This window comes from Delphinus delphis, chromosome 17 (assembly GCF_949987515.2).
Source record: "Delphinus delphis chromosome 17, mDelDel1.2, whole genome shotgun sequence".
Lineage (NCBI taxonomy): Eukaryota > Metazoa > Chordata > Mammalia > Artiodactyla > Delphinidae > Delphinus > Delphinus delphis.
In genome coordinates this window covers 42,918,457-42,940,907 of record NC_082699.1, presented here as the reverse complement: position 1 = coordinate 42,940,907, position 22,451 = coordinate 42,918,457, and the positions used below count along the sequence as shown (strand labels likewise).

General features: G+C 36.0%; 1 protein-coding gene across 1 annotated transcript in view; it reads left to right on the top strand.

Annotated features, from left to right (window-relative positions):
* The window catches only part of STK3 (serine/threonine kinase 3), a 314,477-nt gene that overhangs the window by 235,989 nt on the left and 56,037 nt on the right, over positions 1-22,451 (top strand). The window contains exon 10 of the mRNA XM_059994967.1: positions 5,630-5,805. Within this exon, the coding sequence (XP_059850950.1) occupies positions 5,630-5,805 (176 nt within the window). The remainder of the gene's footprint in view (positions 1-5,629; positions 5,806-22,451) is intronic.

The window sequence follows — 22,451 nt, the reverse complement described above, 5'->3', positions numbered from 1 at the left end:
ATTTACCATAGCCAGGACATGGAAGTAACCTAGGTGTCCATCGAGAGATGAATGGATAAAGAAGATGTGGCATGTATACACAAGGAATATTACTCAGCCATAAAAAGTAGCGAAATTGAGTTATTTGTAGTGAAGTGGATGGACCTAGAATCTGTCATACAGAGTGAAGTAAGTCAGAAAGAGAACAAGAAATACTGTATGCTAACACATATGTATGTTATCTAAAAAAAGAAAAGAAAAAATGGTTCTTATGAACCTAGGAGCAAGGCAGGAATAAAAACGCACATGTAGAGAATGGACTTTCAGACACGCGGACAGGGAAGGGTAAGCTGGGACAAAGTGAGAGATAGCATTGACATATATACACTACCAAATGTAAAATAGCTAGCTAGTGGGAAGCAGCTACGTAGCACAGGGAGATCAGCTCTGTGCTTTGTGACCACATAGAGGAGTGGGATAGGGAGGGTGGGAGGGAGGGGTTATGGGGATATATGTATACATATAGCTGATTCCCTTTGTGATACAGCAGCAACTAACACAACATTGTAAAGTAATTATACTCCAATAAAGATGTTAAAAAAAATGAATGAGTAGAAGAATAACGCCTATCTAAATATTTTGATTTTATTTTGTTTACTTACATTAACTTATCATAACTATTCATCAATTATCAAATGTTAGATTAAGTAATTTTAATTGAATATGTAGTTTTTAGATTTTTCTTTATATATGCCTATAATACATGGTGATTTTTAAAATATATCACATTTATTGTTTTATTTTGGACAGCACATGTATGTAGGTTCACTTAATTAGTAAGAGAAAGCAAATTAGGTTCTGCTTTAAGTTTTTAGGATTTATCCTAGAAATAGATACTAGATTGAGTTAGAAAGTGTTCAGGAGAAGTATCAAGAAAGGAAGACTGACCATTAGGTATTCCTACTCTCTAGTTCATCTGTTGCCTCTGGGCACAGTTTTAAGTATGACACCATTTGCTCTGAGCAACAGCTTCCACGTCCTGTTCTTTGCTTCGTAACATCTTCTCTTCCAGCTCTGGTTCAGATCTTTTCCTTCCTTCTTCCTCCCAAAACCTATTTCAGCAAAGTATCAAATATGCAGGTGTGAAAATGCTTAATGATGTTTTATCTTCTTGAAATATTTACATTTTTTCCCCAAAACTACAAAGCTTTGAGCCAAAGGAGTAAGTAACTAAGGATGGAATTTCAGGTGCCAAGAAGCAATTAGCCAGGTTAGGGGAGTGTGTAGGTAGATCACTTTCCTACTTCTCCAGAGGTCTTACTCTTCTTTCATGAAAAATTGTTACGTGCCTCTTTAAGATTAATTTTGCCAGTGACATAGCAATCAAGGTGACAATAGTAAACTACAGGTCCCACTTGCAGCTGGGTGCAAATGCCCAGCATATTACTGGGCAATTAGGAACCCTTCATTTTCCTCTGCAGAGTTACTAGGTGTCCAGGTAAGGTGTGGCTACAATGGTTTGGAGTTACCTGTGGGTATTGCATATGGTCTGTTCTTCTGTGTGCTTTTGCTCTGTGGAATGTTCAGTGATATGTGACCCAGCTCGAGCCAATTAGTGTAGGGATTTTGGTCGTAGGATACCTCTTTTACCAGCACAGAGCACGGACAAGCATGTAAAGATTAGTCTTGTACAAATGGAAATCAGTCTTTCTTATAAAGGCCTCTGGAGAAAGGGCTTCCATAGACACACAGTGGCTGTTGCAGTGTTCATGACTCACACAGGAAATCATTCCTTCTATTTAACTAAAATCCTTGGGCTTCAATTGGTCTGTTTCCTTTTATTTTGCCCTCAGTGGAGATGGAAAACAGCTGTTTTCTGTGCAAGACCCCTTCATATATACTTGGATACTTATTAAATTGTATCCTCAGACTTTTCCTGGCTGAACAATTTCATTCCCTTTAACCTTTGTGCAGGTATTACTTTCTAAGCATTTAATCTTTTTTTATGAATAGCCTCTGGATCTTCTCCATGTTGTCTGTATCCTCCTTTGTTTCAAAGTACAGTCTGATGAAGTTAAGAAAAAGCTGATGTCAGTAGCTTCTGTATTAACATTCTGGTTTTTATATGTATTCACTGTACTCTTGGCAACAAATTAAAGGACAGATTCCCAAGATCATTAATCAGGTGGAACACCCACATCTTAAATTGTTTTAGAAGAACAAATTAGGTAATATTCATAAATCCTTTGATGTTGAAATATATTATGCTAAAGTTATGATTATTTCATTTTTGCATCTGGCTATCTTTGTTACAATCATGCTAAGAAATTAAAAATTAAATTACATTTTGTTAAAGTATTATAAAAATTCCTTTATATATTTAAATTTTCATGACAACTTTTCACCTGTTTAGAAGACGTGTAAATTAGAAAAGTTAGTGAATAATTGTGAGTAGACTGGCATATTTTGTAAAAGGTATTAAATACTGTACAATTTAGTTTTCTTATATATGTTTTAGGGAATGTTTGAAGGAGAAGAAAGAATTTTTTTCTTTAAAATTTCACATGCACAAAAGGATAGAGTGACGGTTATTTTATTCTTTATTGCTAATGGGTTTTTAGTGCCACAGCAAGTAGTTGAAGGAATTGGGACCAAAAGTGAGGGACAAGGTAATTTTGAACATCAAATTTATTATTAAAATTAAAAATATGGGCTTCCCTGGTGGCGCAGTGGTTGGGGGTCCACCTGCCAATGCAGGGGACACGGGTTCGTGCCCCGGTCCGGGGGGATCCCGCATGCCGCGGAGCGGCTGGGCCCGTGGGCCACGGCCGCTGGGCCTGCACGTCCAGAGCCTGTGCTCCGCGACGGGAGGGGCTACAGCAGTGAGAGGCCCGCGTAAAGCACAAAAAAAATTAAAAATATTCTTATAAGCTAGGGTCAGAATTCAACTACAACTGGAGAAATTGATGTCAATTTTATGTGATTATTTTCTGTGTATTTAAAAAAAGTATTCGCCATAGCAACCACAATCACATATGACAGTGGTTACTATCTTGAGATTTCCTGCTTTACTCTCCTGTCGAAGGGCCTACTATTTCTTCTTTTAAAAATAAATTGTAAGTCAGACGCATCATCGTCTTTGTCCCTTCTGTGAACATGCATCTCCCTGGAGACTCAGCTGCACACTGTGGACATGTGTTTCATATCGTGTGGTTAAATATGACTGGCCAATTACAGCTGCTCCCTCCCATTAACTTTTAAAACATACCTAGCCTATTTTCTTCCTTAGAAATTTTTAAAAATTGTTTTTAAAATTTTCTTTGTATATAAAAAAGATATACTCAAAATGTTGATAGTAAGTTTTAAACTAAACAATGGAAAATATTTAGAAGTATAAGCACATACATATGAATAAAAAATTGTGTATAAGCATATCTTGGTTAATAATATACTGTTATAAAGTCATCCAAACAGAAAAATCTAATGGAACAGACTACCTTCTTTTATTTCAGTTGATTTTTAGACTTTTGTTAACTCTCTGTGAGAATGTTTATTTCTAAATATAGGAATGGGTTATTTTCTTAAATTTTGAGTGTGGAATCCAACAGGCATTTCACCATAGGTTTTGAGATCAGCTTGTAAAAGACCCTTGAAACTAATATATCTGAAATGTACTGATAATTAAACCACTGTGTAGTAGTGGATTTCAAGTTTCAAATTGGGGTGTTCTGTAGTCAAATTGAAGGTTGCTGCCCCTATATCTTTTTACATCCTCCACTTGGGAATAGAAACGTAATAGTTAGGGACTGAATTTGGTTATAGGTACCAGAAAAACCAGGTAACGATTGTTTAAATAGAATAGTATTAATGTCTTCTCATTTAACAAGAAATCCAGAAGCAGAGTGTGCTGCATTGGTAGAGTGATTCCATTATGTCATTAGAGATTCTTTCCGTGACACCATCTTTAGGGTAGTACTCTCATCCTCCTGTTTGCAGAATAACTGTTAGATCTTCTGCCATTAAGTCTGCATTCCAGGAAGGAGAAAGGAGCAGGCAGAAACAGAGAGGTGATGCCTGTATCAAGAAAACAGAGCTTTCCTAGGAACCTTCTTCTTATGTATCATCGGTCAAAATTGTGTTATATGGCCACTCCTCCCCACAAGAGAGACCCCTTGTCGTCTTCAGGAACGGAGAGCCTCTAGAAATTAGGTTACAACTTTTTCACCTTGAGCCACTAGGGCATTAGTGGTGGCTCCTATAACTTGGGATAGAAGCTTCTGATTAGGATAGCGTTAGAAGTAGGCACAGGACTATTGCAAATGGAAGAGGAGATTCCTGGAATGAAATTTCCCAGTGGTTTTCTTGTTTTCTTTAGTCAGCCCCAAGTATTAGTCTTCCTCTTTCCTTTATATTGTCACCACTCATTTCTGATTGGACTTCTACTTCTCCAACTGCAGGAATTTTTACAAAATTACCTTATAGCTCATCCCGAGCCAGTAATGTTACCTAGTTTTCATAATACTTACTGTAGTTTTAAGCTGCGTTAGTACTATTACAAATACATTCTAAATTGGCCAGATTACTATTAGCAATGTCATGTCTGATTTTAGAGGATCATGTAGAGACTGGAATGTCTCCACAGGCAAGTAAACTAGATGATGATGAGTCTCAAAAACATGTCATATGAAAGGAACTGAGGATGTTTCACCTTAAAATGATAACCAAGACAGGAGTCATTATCTGTCTTCAGATATTTGAGGGACTGGTATATGAAAGAGAAATTTATTTGGAACATGAGTGTAAATTACAGAAAGACATATTTCAAGTTCACATTAAAAAAAAAACAACACTTTTTGTAACTTAGAGTTGCCCAGCAGGCTTCCTTGTGGGGAAGTGTACGTCCTATCACAGGAAATTTTTAAGAAGGTAGGTAACTTACTGTCTGGAGAACTGTATAGGGAGGTGTCTTTGTGGTGGTCACTTAGGATCTTTTTTTTGGAACTCTAGGGCTTAAGGAATCCAGTTTGAAAATCACTGGGAAAATCTAGTTGTTCTAAATGTTTGTTTTCTACTTTAATCATTCAGTGTAGAAAATGAGGAGCCATTGAAAGATTCTAAACAGAAGAAAGACATGGTTTGATTTGCATTTAGAAGGTCACTATGTTGTCAGTGTGACTAAAATCAAAACTGAGATGAGGGAAGGAGACCAGTTTGGAGGGTGTTACAATGGCCTAGGTAGGAAATGATTAGAAGCTAAACTAAGACAGTAGCAGTGGTGGATAGAGCAGTAGCATTAAAAAAGACCTAATGATCAGTTTGGTTTGGTGAGAAACGAGTCTGGGTTAATTCTCAACTTGATCACTTTGGGGATTATGTAAAGAATGTTGACTTTAGCAGACAAAGAGCATGTGGAGAAGCAGCAGGTTTTAAGGGAAAGATCTTGAATTTAGCTTTAGAACCGGGATATTTTTGTTATTTCTTCTTATTTTATTTTACTTTGTTCGTCATTAAATTGACTATGTTGGTCTTGAATCTGACCAGTGAAAACTTATTATATTGATTAATTAAAAAATCATACTTCAGTAAAAATCATAGTTCTTTAAGTAAATGTAAGAACTTATACCCTCCTTATGTTCTTTATTTACCTAAGGAAATGCGACTTCACCACAAGTACAAAGACCATCTTTCATGGATTACTTTGATAAACAGGACTTCAAGAATAAGAGTCATGAAAACTGTAATCAGAATATGCATGAACCCTTCCCTATGCCTAAAAATGTTTTTCCTGATAACTGGAAAGTTCCTCAAGACGGAGACTTTGACTTTGTAAGTACATTTTAATTCTTCCATATATGTTTTCTCCTACTCTGTTTTGTCACCACATTGAGAAACATAGGTTGTGTGTGTGTGTGTGTGTGTATGATTAAAATTATAGACTGTATATTAATATTCAGTATATTGCTATATATGGGTAGGGGAATGGTGAAATTGTAGTTTGCTTGTAGAAATGTAGTTGCAGAGAAATGTAAATAATTGCTTATGGTTAAATAAATTATAGCCCAAATTTAGAGAAATATTTAGGACTCTTTAAAACTAAAATGACAACTGTGTTAAAAGATGTTTTTAATAATGCAAATATGAGATATTTCTGACAGTAAATTCAGTTTCCTAAACAAATGATGCAAAGGTATTTATGACATCAACTTTGAGAAATTTGCCTCAACTATGAAAGTTAAGTCACATAGTGTTAACTCCACTTGGTTTGTCAGAAATAATAGTCCTATGTCTAGTTAGGAATATAAACTTCAGTATAAAACTGTGCCTTCTTTTTTTTTTTTTAATCAACTTTTTTGTTTTTAATTTAATTTTATTATTTGGCCGCATTGGGTCTTAGTTGTGGCATGCAGGATCTTTCGTTGTGGCACGTAGGCTCTTTGTTGTGGCGTGTGGGCTTCTCTCTAGTTGTGGCACGTGGACTCCAGAGCTCACGGGCTCAGTAGTTGCAGCATGTGGTCTCTCTAGTTGTGGTGCATGGGCTCCAGAGCATGTGGGCTCAGTAGTTGCTGTGCGCAGGCTTAGTTGCACGGTGGCGTGTGGGATCTTAGTTCCCTGACCAGGGATTGAACCCTCGTCCCCTGCATTGGAAGGCGGATTCTTAACCACTGGGCCATCAGAGAAGTCCCTAAAACTGTGCCTTCTTGCCTCTTATTACATTTTCTCCTTATTTCTTCTGTCCTGCTCCTTATTATTTATTTCTTTTAAAGAATGTATGTAATACAGATAAATAATTCTAAAACAACTCTTACCACAACTTGAGAGAGTAACTTTTTAAAATGAGTTCTTTAATCTAGAAATTTTTGAGGTAAATTTTTGCTTTAGCGTGTATTATAAATAGCATTTACTTTTGCATATTGTTCTGTAAGGTTTTCATGTAAAATAACTACAGCTATATTTGTTAATAAGTATATTTATAAGTAAATAAAATTTTAGATATATCTATATCATCTAAATTTTTAAATACTATCAAGCAGTTTTGCCTAGACACCATGCCTCTAAATGCTTTGTGATTATAAATACTTCTAATGTTAAATACTTTTCTCCTAAATATTGTGATTAAGTTTTTAAATAATCAGATAATAAAGTTTCAAAATCTGTCCTCAATAAATTTAGTACTAAGTGCTAGCAAATATTAGCCATGGCACAGGTTAGTCTGAAAACATTAATCGTAGTATCTCCTTACTGTTTTTTCAGTTTTGAGTTTATAAATTGGAAAAATAAAATCTGTATTTCTATAGTTCTAGTAAGATTTCATTTTATGCTACCTCCTTTTAAAAAATATATAAATTATTTAGAATGCTGACTTTTAGCTTAAAATCATTCGTAAACATGATGAATCTTTGATGAATCAAAGAACTCTGTCTTAACTCAGTTGGAATAAATCTTAAGAGTTTCTGGAAAACAGTTTGAAATGAGCTACAAAGTAATGAATAAATTATCATAGTTAATAAATAGCAAATAAAATGATTTATTTCTGTTTCAGTTAGTCTTTGCTACCACCCCCAAAATTTAGAACTTAAAATAACTATTTCATTTGCTTACAGTTTTGTGAGTAAGCAGTTTGACTAGGTTCAGCTGAGTGGTTCTTCTGCTAGTCTCACCTGGAGTCTCTCAAGTGGCTGAAATCATCTAGCAGCTTGAATGGAGCTGAATAATGTCTCTAAAATCACTCATGTGTCAGGCAGTTGTGCTGACAGTTGGCTAGGCCATATGACCCTGTCAGGCAAGCCTGGAGGTTTTATGTTGTGGTAGCAGCCTTCCAAGAAGGTGATAGAAGAAATTGTAAGGCCTCTTGAGTCCTAAGTTTAGAATCCATTTACAATACCATCAAAAAGAATGAGTACTTAGGAATAATCTTAACCAAGGAGATGAAAGACTTGTACATTGAAAACTACAAAACACTGCTGAAAGTAACTATAGAAGACACCAATACATGGAATGACATCTCATGTTCATGGATTGGAAGACAATATGGTTAAGATGTCAATATTGTCCAAAGCAACCTACAGATTCAGTGTAATTTCTATTAAAATCCCAATGACATTTTTTGTAGAAATAGAAAAATCCATCTAAAATTAATTTGGAATTTCAAGGGACTTGAATAGTCAAAACAACCTTGAAGAAGAGAAACAAAGTTGGAGGTCTCATACTTCCTGATTTCCAAACTGCTACAAAGCTACAGTAATCAAAACAGACAGACATGTAGACAGATGGAGTAGAATAGAAAACCCAGAGATAAACCATCACATATATTGTCAGAGATTTTCAGCAAGGGTATTAAGACCATTCAATGAGGAAAGGATAGTCTTGTCAACAAATGATGCTGGGAAAACTGGATAGCCACATGCACGAAGTTGGGCCTATACCTTACACCATATACAAAAATACAAAAATTAACTCAAAATGAATCAAGGATCTAAATAAACATACGAACTGTAACTGTAAAACTTGTCGAAAAAACATAGGGGAAAAGCTGTGTGACATTGGATTTGGCAGTGATTTCTTAGATATGACACCAAAAGCACAGGCAACAAAAGAAAAAATAGATAAATTGGACTATATAAAAATTAAAATTTTATGCATCAAAGAAAGTACACTGTCAGCAAAGAAAAGTCAACCCACAGAATGGAAGAAAACATGTAAATCATGTATCCGATAAGGGGTTAGTATCTAGGATATATAAAGAACTCAACAACAAAAAACTAAGCAACCCAATTTAAAAATGGTCAAAGTACTCCAATAAATATTTCTCCAAAGAAGATATATAAATGGCCAATAAACAAATGAAAAGATGTTTAATGTCACTAATCATTAGAGAAACCCAGATCAAAACCATGAGATACTATTTCACACCCATTATATACACACACACGTACACACACACAGAAAATAACAAGTGTTGGTGAGGATGTGGAGAAATTGGAACCCTTCCTTCCTTGGGCGCTGCAAATGTAAAATGGTACCTCTGTGGAAAACAGTATGGCTTTCCTCAAAAAAAACTGAACATAGATTACCATGTGATCCAGCAATTCCATTTCTGGATATATACCCAAAAGAAATGAGTGAAAGCAGAGACTTGAACAGATATTTGTACATCCATGTTCATAGCAACGTTATTCACAATTGCCAAAAGGCGGAAGCAACCCAGGTGTCCATTGACGGGTGAATAAACAAAATGTGATATACGCATACAGTGAAATATTTTTCAGCCTAAAAAGGAAGGAAATTGGGCTTCCCTGGTGGCGCAGTGGTTGAGAGTCCGCCTGCCGATGCTAGGGGACACAGGTTCGTGCCCCGGTCCGGGAAGATCCCACATGCCGCGGAGCAGCTAGGCCCGTGAGCCATGGCCGCTGAGCCTGCGCGTCCGGAGCCTGTGCTCCGCAACGGGAGAGGCCACAACAGTGAGAGGCCCGCGTACAGCCAAAAAAAAAAAAAGGAAGGAAATTTTGACACAAGCCGTAATATGGTGAACTTTGAAGATAATAAGCTAAGTAACATAGCCAGTCACAAAAGAACAAATACTGTATGATTCCACTTAATATGCGGTACCTAGAGTAGTCAAATTCATAGAAACAGAAAATAGAATGGTAATTGCCAAGTGCTGGAGGAGGGGGAAATAGGGAGTTACTGGTTTTTGCGTACAGGACTTGAGTTTTGGAAGATGAAAAGAGTCCTGGGGATGGATTGTGGATGTACTTAATGCCACTGAACTCTACACTTAAAAATGGTTAAAATGGTGGATTTTAAGTTATGTATAAAAAGAAAGTAAGAGGGGGAAAAAAGGATTCACATAGTGTCACTTCTGCCATATTCTTAGTCAAAATATATTCACAAGGCCAATCCAGATTCAAAGCATATGGAAACAGATTTCACCTCATGATGAAAAGACTAGCAAAGTCATATTGCAGAGGGTCGTGTGGAATGAATGGAATTATTGTGGTCATCTTTGCAAATAATCTACTAGAAGTTGTCCGTATTAAAATTCAACAGAATTTAAAAGAATGAATTTAGGGAATTGGAGGTCATTAGTGATTTTGATGAGGGCCATTTCAGTACCCTACTTTTAGAATATTCATACACAGCAACTTTTGACATGCAGCCTTCTACTGTCCCTTTTAAGCTCATTCTAGTTTTGTGAATGAGAGCATCAGTTTTTCTAGTGGCCAGCTCTTATAAGTAAACTTCTGGTAATATTTTCAGCCCGTTGTAGTTTCTGGAGTCCTTCTATCTGGAAATTCCAAAATTTGTTAGAAAACCTTAAACTAGTTTAACAAATGTTCTGTTTTCTGTTGGATTGTGCTAGGCACTATGGGTTAAAAATATATATATATTTATATACACATATGTATGTACATTTATTAAGCTGAGAAAATATGTTAGTAAAGTGTTAAATTATAATCCAGAGCAATAATTCAGATATCATGCATAGGAGGAGGACTCAGTAAAGGTTGGAGTAGTTTATGAAATTATATAGTAGAGGAGGACTTTGTCTAAAATTGGAAGATGGATAGTAGAAGAGAAGGTAGGCAGTACAGAGAACGATGTGCATAATAAAAAGCTTAGAGGTAGGAAGATATATATATATAGAAGATATATTGGGTGACAATGAAGTGGAGACCGTCAAGTTCATTTAAAATAATATGGGAGATAAAATGAAAGCTGGGTTTGGGTCAGATGGTGGAAGCCTTGAATGTAAGACTGCAAAGTCTGAAATTTTATTTCCTAGACAGTGGAAAGCCACTGAAGGTTTTTAGGTTGGAAAATGACATGATGAAAAGTGTTTTAAGTATATTAATTTTGATGGTAGCATGCAGGATTGATTGACAGAAAAAGACTAGAGGTAGGGGAAAATCAGGTATGTGAAACAGACTTGAAATAATAGGGTAATAAAATGGAAAAGAACCAAACAACAAAAACAGGGATAGATGTAGGAGACACTAGAAAGGTCGTTAATCAACAGAAATAGCCGACTTATTGGATTAAAGAGTACTATATTGGTTAAGATGAGGAGTTAAATAATAGAAGGTGAAATTTAAGAAAAAAAAAATAAAGAAGGAAAGTGTCCTCACAGCTGGAAAGAGGCTCCAAGAGATCATAGGACCGGATTTAATTTTTGCAGACTTATTTCTTTTCTGACTTATACAGGGCATGTAGCCTTAAAAAGGGAAGGCAGAGGGGGAGGAATGACGAGAGCAGGAGTTCTTTCTTCCCCGACATTTACTACATCTGTCAACTGCTCAGCCCTCTTCATCACCTTGAGGAAAGTGAAAAATGTTTGCAATAGCTACTGAGGGAATGCAAATGGGAATAAATAAGACATGAATAAAGGAAGGATTGCCAGGAGATGAACAAAGAATTTGCTAAGAGTAGTAGTGAGTGTGTTTAAAAAAAAAAAAAAGAAAAGAAAGGAAAAGAAAAGTGTGTAAGAGAGGCTAGAAGAGAGTAGGAAAAGAGGAAGCAGAGGTAGGACAAAGTGTAAAGGGTTTGATGGAATACTTTGCTTACAAAGTAAGGAAATGGACTAAAAGCAAAGAGATTTCTACTTAAGACACCAGCTGGTATTGATAAGGGAAATCTGGTCTTACTCATTCCATCATACATTAGATATAGAATGTTAAAAATGTGACTCATCAAAGTGTAAAAGCGTGCTAAGGTTTATGTGTTTATCTCCCCTCTTTATGATGTATCTCAAGGATACCTTCCAAGAGAACTAGATTTTATGTCATTCCTATGTCTCTTCAATAGAAGTTGCTTAAAACTACCCAAAGTCATTTTAACCATGTTTCTAGGACATAGAAGGCTTCTCTTTCTGCCATGAGAAAAAGAGGTTTCAAAAAAGAAAAATGAAAGTGAATACTTCGTTGTCTTTTGCAGTATTCAGAGCGGATTCCTAAAGGACAAAACTTATTCAGAGAGACACCTGCTAGGCAGATGTGTGGAGTAGGAAGCATTCTTTATCTTAAAGCCTGTATGCAACTTAATTGGTGTATTTTCTTTAGCATTTGTCTTTTAGATTTTCTGTGAATCGGTTGTTTCCTGTTACGTTCTTGGATGTAAGGAGCTGATAAGAGAAATAATTTGTGATTTCACCAACTTGAGGGTAGCATAAAGATAGGATAAAATATATTTAGGCTAACTGAACCAATTATTTTAACTCTACTAAAAAAGTTCTGTTTAGGGTGTGGCTGTGAAGATTTCTAAAACAAATGTAAAAGGCAAATCTGTTTATTATAGCACTAGTCAAATGTTTCAGTTTTTGTTAGAATTATTTCCAAACAGCCTTAGCATCCAGATTGTTTAGTGTTAAATGGGGAGCATGTAGATCATGTTTTGCAGAAATTACACTATCATTCATACATAAATAGATACATTTTGGGTAATGTAAAGATTTTGGAATAAGAACAAAAACTTTAAAAGCCATCTGTTAACCCACTATATTGGTTCCAAATTTTAAAAAAAGAAATTGGATTGACAATAGTTGCTAGTATAAGAGGAATTAGGTAAATCAGTTATTTTTTTGTCTTTGACTCAAACTGAATTGTAAGGTAATGTTTTTGGATTTCTGTGATTCTTAAATATTCAGTTTGTGTTGTTCCTTTGAGCTAAGGGACCCAAAAACCCTCCAGGGCAGCACTTGGAGAAACAGTCTCAATAATTGTGGCAGAAGGGAAAAAAAAGTCCTCTCCTTCAAGTACACATGTGCCTTGAACTTTCCTGAGTTTTTTTTACAACTCTGCCTCTGACTCTGGATTGGAAAATCAGTATGGTGATAGGGAAAACCCCACAAAACCCAAAAAACCTCACTGCTGCAAAATGCAGAAAGCAGTGAACCTGCAGAAGGTAGCAAACCTGCTGCTGGAGCCTTAGGGGCATTTTAGGAATCTTTCTTAGGATCTTTTCACCCTGCTAGAGCAGCCAGCAGCTGTGGAGCATAATAAGTGGTGGAATACAGGAGCCCCCGCAAAGGCTTGCAGTGAAGCCAAGGCTTTGGAAAGCCCTGAGGAACACAGGCCCTGTAGGAAGCCTGGAGGTAAAAGCTTAAGCCAAGAGCATCTGCCAGTTTTCACCAGTGTAGCAGTAGGCTACCACCTGCTCTCTCTACTTAAATACCGAGAGTGCTTTTGCTCTTTGAAGAGATGCTGGCTCCAGGTTTCTTTTGTGGTGCGCTCCTTAGTCAAAGAACTTCTTGTTCTCTTCAGGCCCTACTTGTATGGACTGAGGAAACCACTTCAGCTGAGTGAAGTACTTAAGCATATTGTCATCGATTAGTTTTGCGTTAATTAAATGATTATTGTCAAGTATTTCCAGATGTTTGGAAGAGTATTAACAAAGTATGAAAAGATAACTGGAGATATTTCAGGTTTATTTCTTCTGGGGTAAAGGAGAAATAAACACAAAATCTCAAATGCTTTAGTGGGTAGCCCTGGATAAGAGTCTATGATTACAGGTGTACATGTGGCGTGAACTTGAGCGTATGTGGCCCATTGTGCTTTCACTACTCTTTCCTTACAGAGCCAACAGGAAATTAAAATTAATGCGAACCCTGCACTTTGAAATACTTGCAGAATTCTGGACTCGTGCAGTCCTTCGCCAGCTCACGAAATCTGTGCTGGCACTTGTATCCAGCAGATGGTGTGGCATGTGCACAGTTGTAGCATGTGATTGTCTAGGTCCACGTAGAATTTTTATAAGATTTTGACCAGCAATCTCCTTAGGCGTTTAAGACCATCATAACCTTTGCTTTGAAAGGAGAGTGGCCTTCCTCAAAGATAAGTGTTTATATACGAGTAGGAAAAAAATGTTAATAGTCACCGGTCAACTACACTGAATTTGATTCTATAGTAGTTAAAGGCAACAAAAACTTTAGTGTCTCTAAACTACCACACTGTTTTTTTCTCAGTATAATTTAATCCATTTGGCCACCTAAGGTAGAGTGAGCATTCTGCTTTCTTATTCCTAAATATGCTCTTAAAGGCTTCAGAAATTTCAGGAAATTTTATTTGGTGGTTGTGTTTAGGCAAGATCTTCTGAAACATTAAGCTAATTCTGCTTATTTAGGTAATTAATGCCTTAAGTTAAAACTCACTCTATCATCATTTCCTTTACAAATTAAAGTGAGCAGGCCTGTACTTACTGGATTAATTAAGATAGAAAGCACAGGTGCAGTGTGTGGGTTCTGGTCACCGTGTTGGAATTTATTAAGATGTTTAAAACACATGGCAAAGAGAAAAATGGCCTTCCAAAAAGAGTTCTGAAAAGCATAAACTTTCCTCATAGTAATTTATTCTTTTAAAAATGTCGTTTATCTAGAAGATTGTGTTGAGAAATTGGCTACTTTACATTTTGAAACAAAGATGTTAATACTCCAAGCATATGTTATGGCTAATGTTGATGTCTGAGGAAGTTATTTTGACTGTGTGCACTGTTTGTTCATAGCCTCATTTTGAATGTTTAGTCAGTAAGCAGTGGAGGCTGTTGGGTGATTATGTGAAAAGAGATGTTAAGAACCAATAGTGGAATTTAGGATTATAGAGTGGACAGTATAACTTACTGCCTTTTAATTTAAGACTGATGCCCCACAGTATTTACCTCTTAAATAAACCATTAGATTTCAAATAAGTTGTTAGGATTGATTGAACTAGTTATCAGTTTGTATTGACAATAGAAGAGTTCTTTTTCACTTTAACTGTCATAAATGAAATTTCTTTAAGTCTGAAAGTGTGTTTGTACTTTCATACTTAATTCAGGTTTTCAGACTATACATAGTAGTTTAGTGTTAGAGCCCTTTCCGTAACTGATCCCATCATAACTTCCTGATATAGATCTTTCACAGTTACAAGTACATAGTTCTTTTGGGGTCTGTTAGATTTGTTGTCCTGGTTAAACTAATACACCTTTCTCTCTTGTCCTGATATTAGGTTGGGACCTTTTTCCATTCTACCTCTCATTTATTAAAAGTAGAAAACTTCCATTAGGTTGGATCCTTCGGATTAGAAGACATTCCAGTAAATAACAGCTTTTTAAAAATCAAAACCTTAGCTGTCTTGATTCAAAACCAAACTAGTTTTGTTTTATAATTTTGTCCATCAATAGCAGAAACATCTTCCCAGAAATATAGACAGATCTTACAGAGATAAGCAAAAGAGGTTATCAAACTAACGTACAGTAGCAGATAAAAGAATTTTGGTACAGAGATCTTAATTATATTGATTTACTTTTAAGAAACATTTACATGGCTTTTAACAAAGGAACTTTTTTTTCTTCGTGATTTAAGTAATGGTGCATGTTAAATTTGATATGCAGTGTACTGATGTAATTAAAGCTGTTATTTATTAAAGCGCCTTATAAAAGTCTCAGCAACCTGAGTTAGAGTATCAAGTTGTAATTCCACAAGCCTTCAATTTAGTTTTTAGCTCTCTCTTAATATGAGAATGCTAATTAAGCTATATAATAGTCAAGGCTACAAATATGTAAATATGCAAAAAGCTAATAACCAGCCATTACTAACTAGTCAAATGAAATGAGTGGTCAGTTGTGGATTATCGTTGCTATGGAAGAAAGTTCTAAAGCAGATAGTCATTTTCATGATTATAATCTTTTTTTAAAATTTATTTAACTTATTTTATTTTTTTGGCTGTGTTGGGTCTTCGTTGCTGCGTGGGGGCTTTCTCTAGTTGCGGTGAGTGGGGGCTACTCTTCGTTGTGGTGCTTGGGCTCTAGGTGCACAGGCTTCAGTAGTTGTGGCTCGCGGGCTCTAGAGCGCAAGCTCAGTAGTTGTGGCGCATGGGCTTAGTTGCTCCGCGGCATGTGGGATCTTCCCGGACCAGGGCTCAAACCCGTGTCCCCTGCATTGGCAGGCGGATTCTTAACCACTGAGCCACCAGGGAAGCCCATGATTATAATCTTTGATGAAAAAAATGTACCGTCTTTAACGCATTAGAACTTTAATGATGGTACAAAACTCCTGAAAATTGCCTTACTTTGATTTTAAACATTTAATCATTCTTACCCTGACTGTGAACATTGGAAGACTTTCCCTTAGCAGATCTTATAAGGCATAATAGAAGAAAGATACAATTAAGTTCCCCTTTGATTTGCAGAAATCAGTGAATTACAACTAATATCTGCAAATTCTACTCTTCCATTTTTCCTTTATTACCGAATTATAGGTATAGTCTTCCAGAAAAATATTCTTTAAATAACTGAAATTAGTAAATTATCCAACCCTGACCAGTGTAGTAGTCATCATTTAACAGCAGCTCTTTAGATATGCTAAAAAGTCACCTTTTTGTTGTCATTTTTAAAGCATTTTCCATAACTTAGTCAACCTTTGAGCTTCTTTCTGTTTTTTTATATCAGTTGCCCTCACCTGTAAGAATTTCCTCCTTGTCTAAAATCATTTATACTTTTTTTTTCTCTTGACTCCACACTGAAACTCTGAGGCTTCCATTCGTTTGGGTTCTATTCCACATTTTGCTGTGACTCATGATAGGATGCTTCATTAAGTTTAAAATCTCAGCATCTGAGATGGTTTTTCTAACTAACCAGTTCTTTAAGTTCAAAGTGGTAAGTGCAGTTTTGTCTACATGTGTAATTTTACTGCTCAGCATTTTCCCCGTCCTTTGTGATTCAGACAAAGATAGTGGAATTAGAGAAGAGAGATTAGACTATTTAAGAAATATCCTAGATTTAAGAATCATCTGGATATGATAACCAGTTGTATATAGGGGAGCTGAATGAAGAAAAAGTTTTCTGATTTAGAGAATTAGATTGATGATGTTGCCATTGTTTGAGATACAGAACAGAAAAGGAGGACAGAAGGGGTTTCGGAGGTTGGGCGCAGAGGTTGAGCTAATTCTGTTGTGGATGTATTAAGTTTTTAGTGTCTGGAGGACATATAAGTACACTAGGTAGTTGAAAATACAGGGTGAAGCTATGGATTTGGGAATATTTGGCTTAGAGTACGTGAGATCTTCAGAGAGAGCCTTGCAGTAAGGAGGGAAAGTTACCAAAAGTGGGTTTCTAGGGAATCCCAAGTATAAGATGGGCAGAGAATGAGCAGTGAGCAGAGGAGACCGGCTTTATCTAGCTTTGGATATAAGTTGAGTCAAGCTTAAGCAGGCAGATAACAGCTGTCCCTTGAGAATTTACCATGGCTGAAATTTTACTTGTTTAATTGGGGAGTAGGTCACCCTAAACTTGAACTTAAAGAATAGTTTCAGCTACCAAGTATTTTGTTATCAGCTCTTTGAGGATTCATCCTGGTACCATGATTCATGCTGCTACAGTTTAAAATGTAAGCACTTTTTAAACAATTACAACTCATTGGGTATAAACCTAAAATGGCTTTTTCTCCAAACCTACTTTGAACAATGGATACACTCTCTAATCTCCCTTTTCTGCTCCTTAACTATGCCTTTGGACAGATGCTACAAGTTTCTGGTCACTTTTGATTAGTAAAAGTCTGACTAGTTTAAAATTTCAAGCTTAAATATGATTTAAATCTCACCTGATCGTTCCCTACTCTATGTCTCAGGGCAGGCTACCTAAGTCAGGGGTCCACAACCGGTACCGGTCTGTGGCCTGTAGGAACCGGGCCACACAGCAGGAGTGGCAGGTGAGCAAGCAAACCTTCATCTGTATTTACAGCCACTCCCCATCACTCGCATTACCACCTCCTGTCAGATCAGTGGCGACATTAGATTCTCATAGGAGCGTGAACCCTACTGTGAACTGCGCATGCGAGGGATCTAGGCTGTGCGCTCCTTGTGAGAATCTAATGCCTGATGATCTGAGGTGGAGCTGAGGAGGTGAAGCTAGCACTGGGGAGCGGCTGCAAATACAGATTATCATTAGCAGAGAGGTTTGACTGCACAGAGACCATAATAAGTCAATTGCTTGCAGACTCATATCAAAACCCTATCAGTGAGTGGCAAGTGAAAACAAGCTCAGGGCCCCTGCTGATTCCTGCATTATGGTGAGTTGTATAATTATTTCATTATATACTACAATGTAATAATAATAGAAATAAAGTGCACAGTAAATGTAATGCGCTTGAATCATCCCCAAACCACCACCACCCCCAAGTCCGTGGAAAAATTGTCTTCCACGAAACCGGCCCCTGGTGCCAAAAAGGTTAAGGACCGCTGACATTAGTGGTTTAGGACAGTTGACTGCTTTCTCCTCTCCTCGGTCTGGCTCTTGGAGAGATTGGCAGTGAGAGGGAGGGGTGAGGAGCAGGCTAGAGGAAGGACAGAAGAGGCGGAGCTCATCATCTGAACCGGGTCATCTGAAGATGGTGGCTCCTATTCTGGCTTAATCTGGTTCTAACTGCTGTAGAATGTCTCTACTAATGTCGCAGTTCTCATGTGGACAGTATGTGTGCTTTTCTTGGGGTGATAGTTCTACCTTGCCTCCCTTTATCACTGAACTCTTTTTTAGAAATGGGCAGCTGTTTCTCCAGTTCAAGCCCCTTTTCTAGTAATAGGGAATCACTGATTTCCATGGCTCCATATGAGGGAACATTTTTAACTGTGAAAATAAACAGAATTCATGCAAAAGAGCTTAGGAAAATTCAGGCCAAACACCATCATCTCCATTTATGGTTATTATTCTGAAAGGTTAAAAAAAAAATCACATGCATTTAAACAGCTAAAGGCTATTTTAAAATATACTTACAGGATTTTTCATCCCAGTTTCTGTTTCACAGCTAAAATATTAAAAACAGTATCATCTATATCAGTTTAGATGTTGGTAGCAATTTAATGCATACTCTCCAAGTTAAATAAATATCTCTCTTTAGTCACCTTTATTTTGTAATTTAGGGAAAACCTGTTTTATATTAATATTTAAAATAAGTATCAAATAAAACCAGCTTCTAACAGCAGAGCAAGTACTTTGAAAACAATTGGACTTTTCTATTCTAGGTTCTACGTTCTGTGTTCAGATTGATAATACATTTCCAGGGGAAAGTGGATTGTATTTATACATCCATATATTTCCCTGAATCATTTTTAGGAAGCTATTATTTTAATTCATAATGAATTCTGAAAAGAAACAGTAACAATATAAGAGAAGGCATTCAAGAAACATACCAGTTCATACTCTTACTGAATTTCATATTGATGTACTTAACCATATATTTGGCCTCTTGTATTTACAGTAGCATCAATCAGCACTCCTTTAAGGGAAAATATTTTAAAATACTTAAGCGTGATTGTGTACATATTTATGTTCTTTTTATTTTTAGAATAAAGAGAAATTTCATTTAATTTTTTGCATCTCTAATAAATAAAAATAATCACAGGTATATAAAATATGCAATAGCTACTTTGTATTTTTAAAATTAACTATCATATATTTTAAAAGTTGTGAGATATATAAATATTAAATTATTAGATATTGCATTTTAAGTGATTCAAATGCAACATGTGAATAAGCAGTTGTGTCAGTAGACTTTATTCATTTATTTGTGTTTTAATTAGTATTTAATTACTATTAATTACTATTTCTAGTCCTCTACTTTAAAGACCCCTCCTTTGAAATTTTATAGGGCTCAATATTAAAGTATTTTATTAAATGGTAACCTAGAATAATTTCAAAAGAAAGGTTTAAAAAAGAAAAATGCTAGGCTTTAAAATGAATTCTGTCATTATTGGTGTCCAGGTTATACACAAATATTTAAAAAATCAGAGAAGAAACTGGCAAAATGAAAGAATTCTCAATAGTCATCATTCTAATACATAATTTCTATAATGAAGAAAGGATTACTGGGGACACAAGGTACCATTTTCTTATGCTGCTATTAAGTATTATTTAGTAGTCAAATTCAACTTAATGCCTAATCCAGAGGCACACCACAAATACACAAGTCCTATTTTTGTGTGTGTCAGAAGACAGCTATGTGTGCTATTTTTTTTCTTTCCAATTTCTTAATCAGTTTCTCAAATAATTAGAAAAACTTTACCAGGCCAAGGGGCCCCATGTTCCCTACCCGCACCCACAGACTTTCCTTCTTTTTTTAGCCACTGTAACGTCAGGATTTTAAAAAAACTGTTAATAAATTCTAACTAGTTGTAAGACTTATTCATACATGCTCTCAATGATACTTTGAACTGCTAATCATTTATACAAAATATTTAAATCCAGTTTTTCACAGCCAGAATTCACATTTGAACAAATAAGAAAACAGCAGTATGAGAGTAAATATATCAAATTTATAATTCATCTTGTAAGTAATTAATTCTTGAAGAAAGTTGCTGGCAGTTGGGGATGGATGAAATGCTGTTTGCTCCAATTTTGCAAGTATCTGATTTGACTGGGTGGCAAACCAGCTGACTACATTAGACTCTAAAGCATAACAGCTACATAATAGATAAAATAGGATGCTCTTTATTCTGAGGGAGAGGGGAAGAGCAGACCACAATACAGGGATGTTGAACAAGTGGATCCCTTGACTGAGTTAGTTTCTAAAGGAAGATGAAAAGGCCCACAGAGGGTACATAAAATACTTTTGCTGAATAAATGAAATGTTAAAAAACTAAAAAGGAGGTTTAATTGTTAGTATGTTACTCTAGAAAAACTTTTTAAATTAGACATTAAATATTAATTTATCTTTAAGCCATGTGATCTCAAGTTAAGTCTCAAAAATATGAAGAATAACTTGTTCTAACCTCAATGTTAATCTTATTCATATTTTCCTATGTTCTGGAAATACTATTGATAACCTATTAATAATCTGCATAATAGTCATCAAAGTGAACACAGGGTACATAGCTTATATAAAACAGCCTAAGTATTTTAGTGCTGTGAATCTAATCTCGATTTTTAAATGAATATACATTTTACACACACACACATACACACCTTTATTTGAAATTATTATGAGCATGAATTACATGTGTTATTTTTACAGGTTTAAAAGTAAAATAAAATTTACATTGATTTGCCAACCTTAAGACTGCTTAGGAAAATGTTAGAGAACAACCTAAGAAATTGCCATTTAACCTGTCTAAACATATTTTGTCCAAGTGAAGAGAAGGAAAGGTATTTTGTTCCTATAATTATTGACTATTTTACTTTCTGGAAGTTCCTTTTTATCATATGTTGAATCTCTAACAGGTTAGATCGTTAAGCAAACTTCTTAGACCAAAAAAAAGGCAGATGATTAGGAAAAGACTTGATTGGACAAATATGGGATGAGTTTTGGAAAGCTTTTTAATTTTTTAGATCAATTTCCCTGAGCTTTTGTTTACTTATTTTCTAAGGCATGTAAGAATACATCATTAGTTTTTTTTTTAATATCTTTATTGTAGTATAATTGCTTTACAATGTTGTGTTAGTTTCTGCTGTACAACAAAGTGAATCAGCTATATGTATACATATATCCCCATATCCCCTCCCTCCCACCCTCCCTATCCCACCCCTCTAGGTCATCACAAAGCATCGAGCTGATCTCCTTGTGCTATGCAGCTGCTTCCCACTAGCCATCCATTTTACATTTGGTAGTGTATATATGTCAATACTACTCTCTCACTTCGTCCCAGATTCCCCTTCCCACCCTGTGTCCTCAAGTCCGTTCTCTACGTCTGAGTCTTTGTTCCTGCCCTGCCACTAGGTTTATCAGTACCGTTTTTTCTAGATTCCATATATGTGCGTTAGCATCCGGTATTTGTTTTACTCTTTCTGACTTACTTCACTCTGTGTGACAGACTCTAGGTCCATCCACCTCACTACAAATAACTCAATTTCATTTCTTTTTATGGCTGAGTAATATTCCATTGTATATATGTGCCACATCTTCTTTATCCATTCATCGTTGATGGACATTTAGGTCACTTCCATGTCTTGGCTATTATTGTAAATAGCGCTGCAGTGAACATTGCAATACACGTCTGTTTTTGAATTACGGTTTTCTCAGGGTATATGCCCAGTAGTGGGATTGCTGGGTCATATGGTAGTTCTATTTTTAGTTTTTTAAGGAACCTCCATACTGTTCTTCATCGTGGCTGTATCAATTTACATTCCCACCAACAGTGCAGGAGGGTTCCCTTTTCTCCACACCCTCTCCAGCATTTATTGTTTGTAGATTTTTTGATGATGGCCATTCTGACGGGTGTGAGGTGATACCTCATTGTAGTTTTGATTTGCATTTCTCTCATGACTAGTGATGTTGAGCATCTTTTCATGTGTTTGTTGGCCATCTGTATGTCTACTTTGGAGAAATGTCTATTTATGTCTTCTGCCCAGTTTTGGATTGGGTAGTTTGTTTTTTTGATATTGAACTGCATGAGCTGTGTATATTTTGGAGATTAATCCTTTGTCAATTGCTTCGTTTACATCCTTATTGTTTTTTTGTTTTTTTTTTTTTGTTTTTTTTGCGATACGCGGGCCTCTCACTGCTGTGGCCTCTCTCG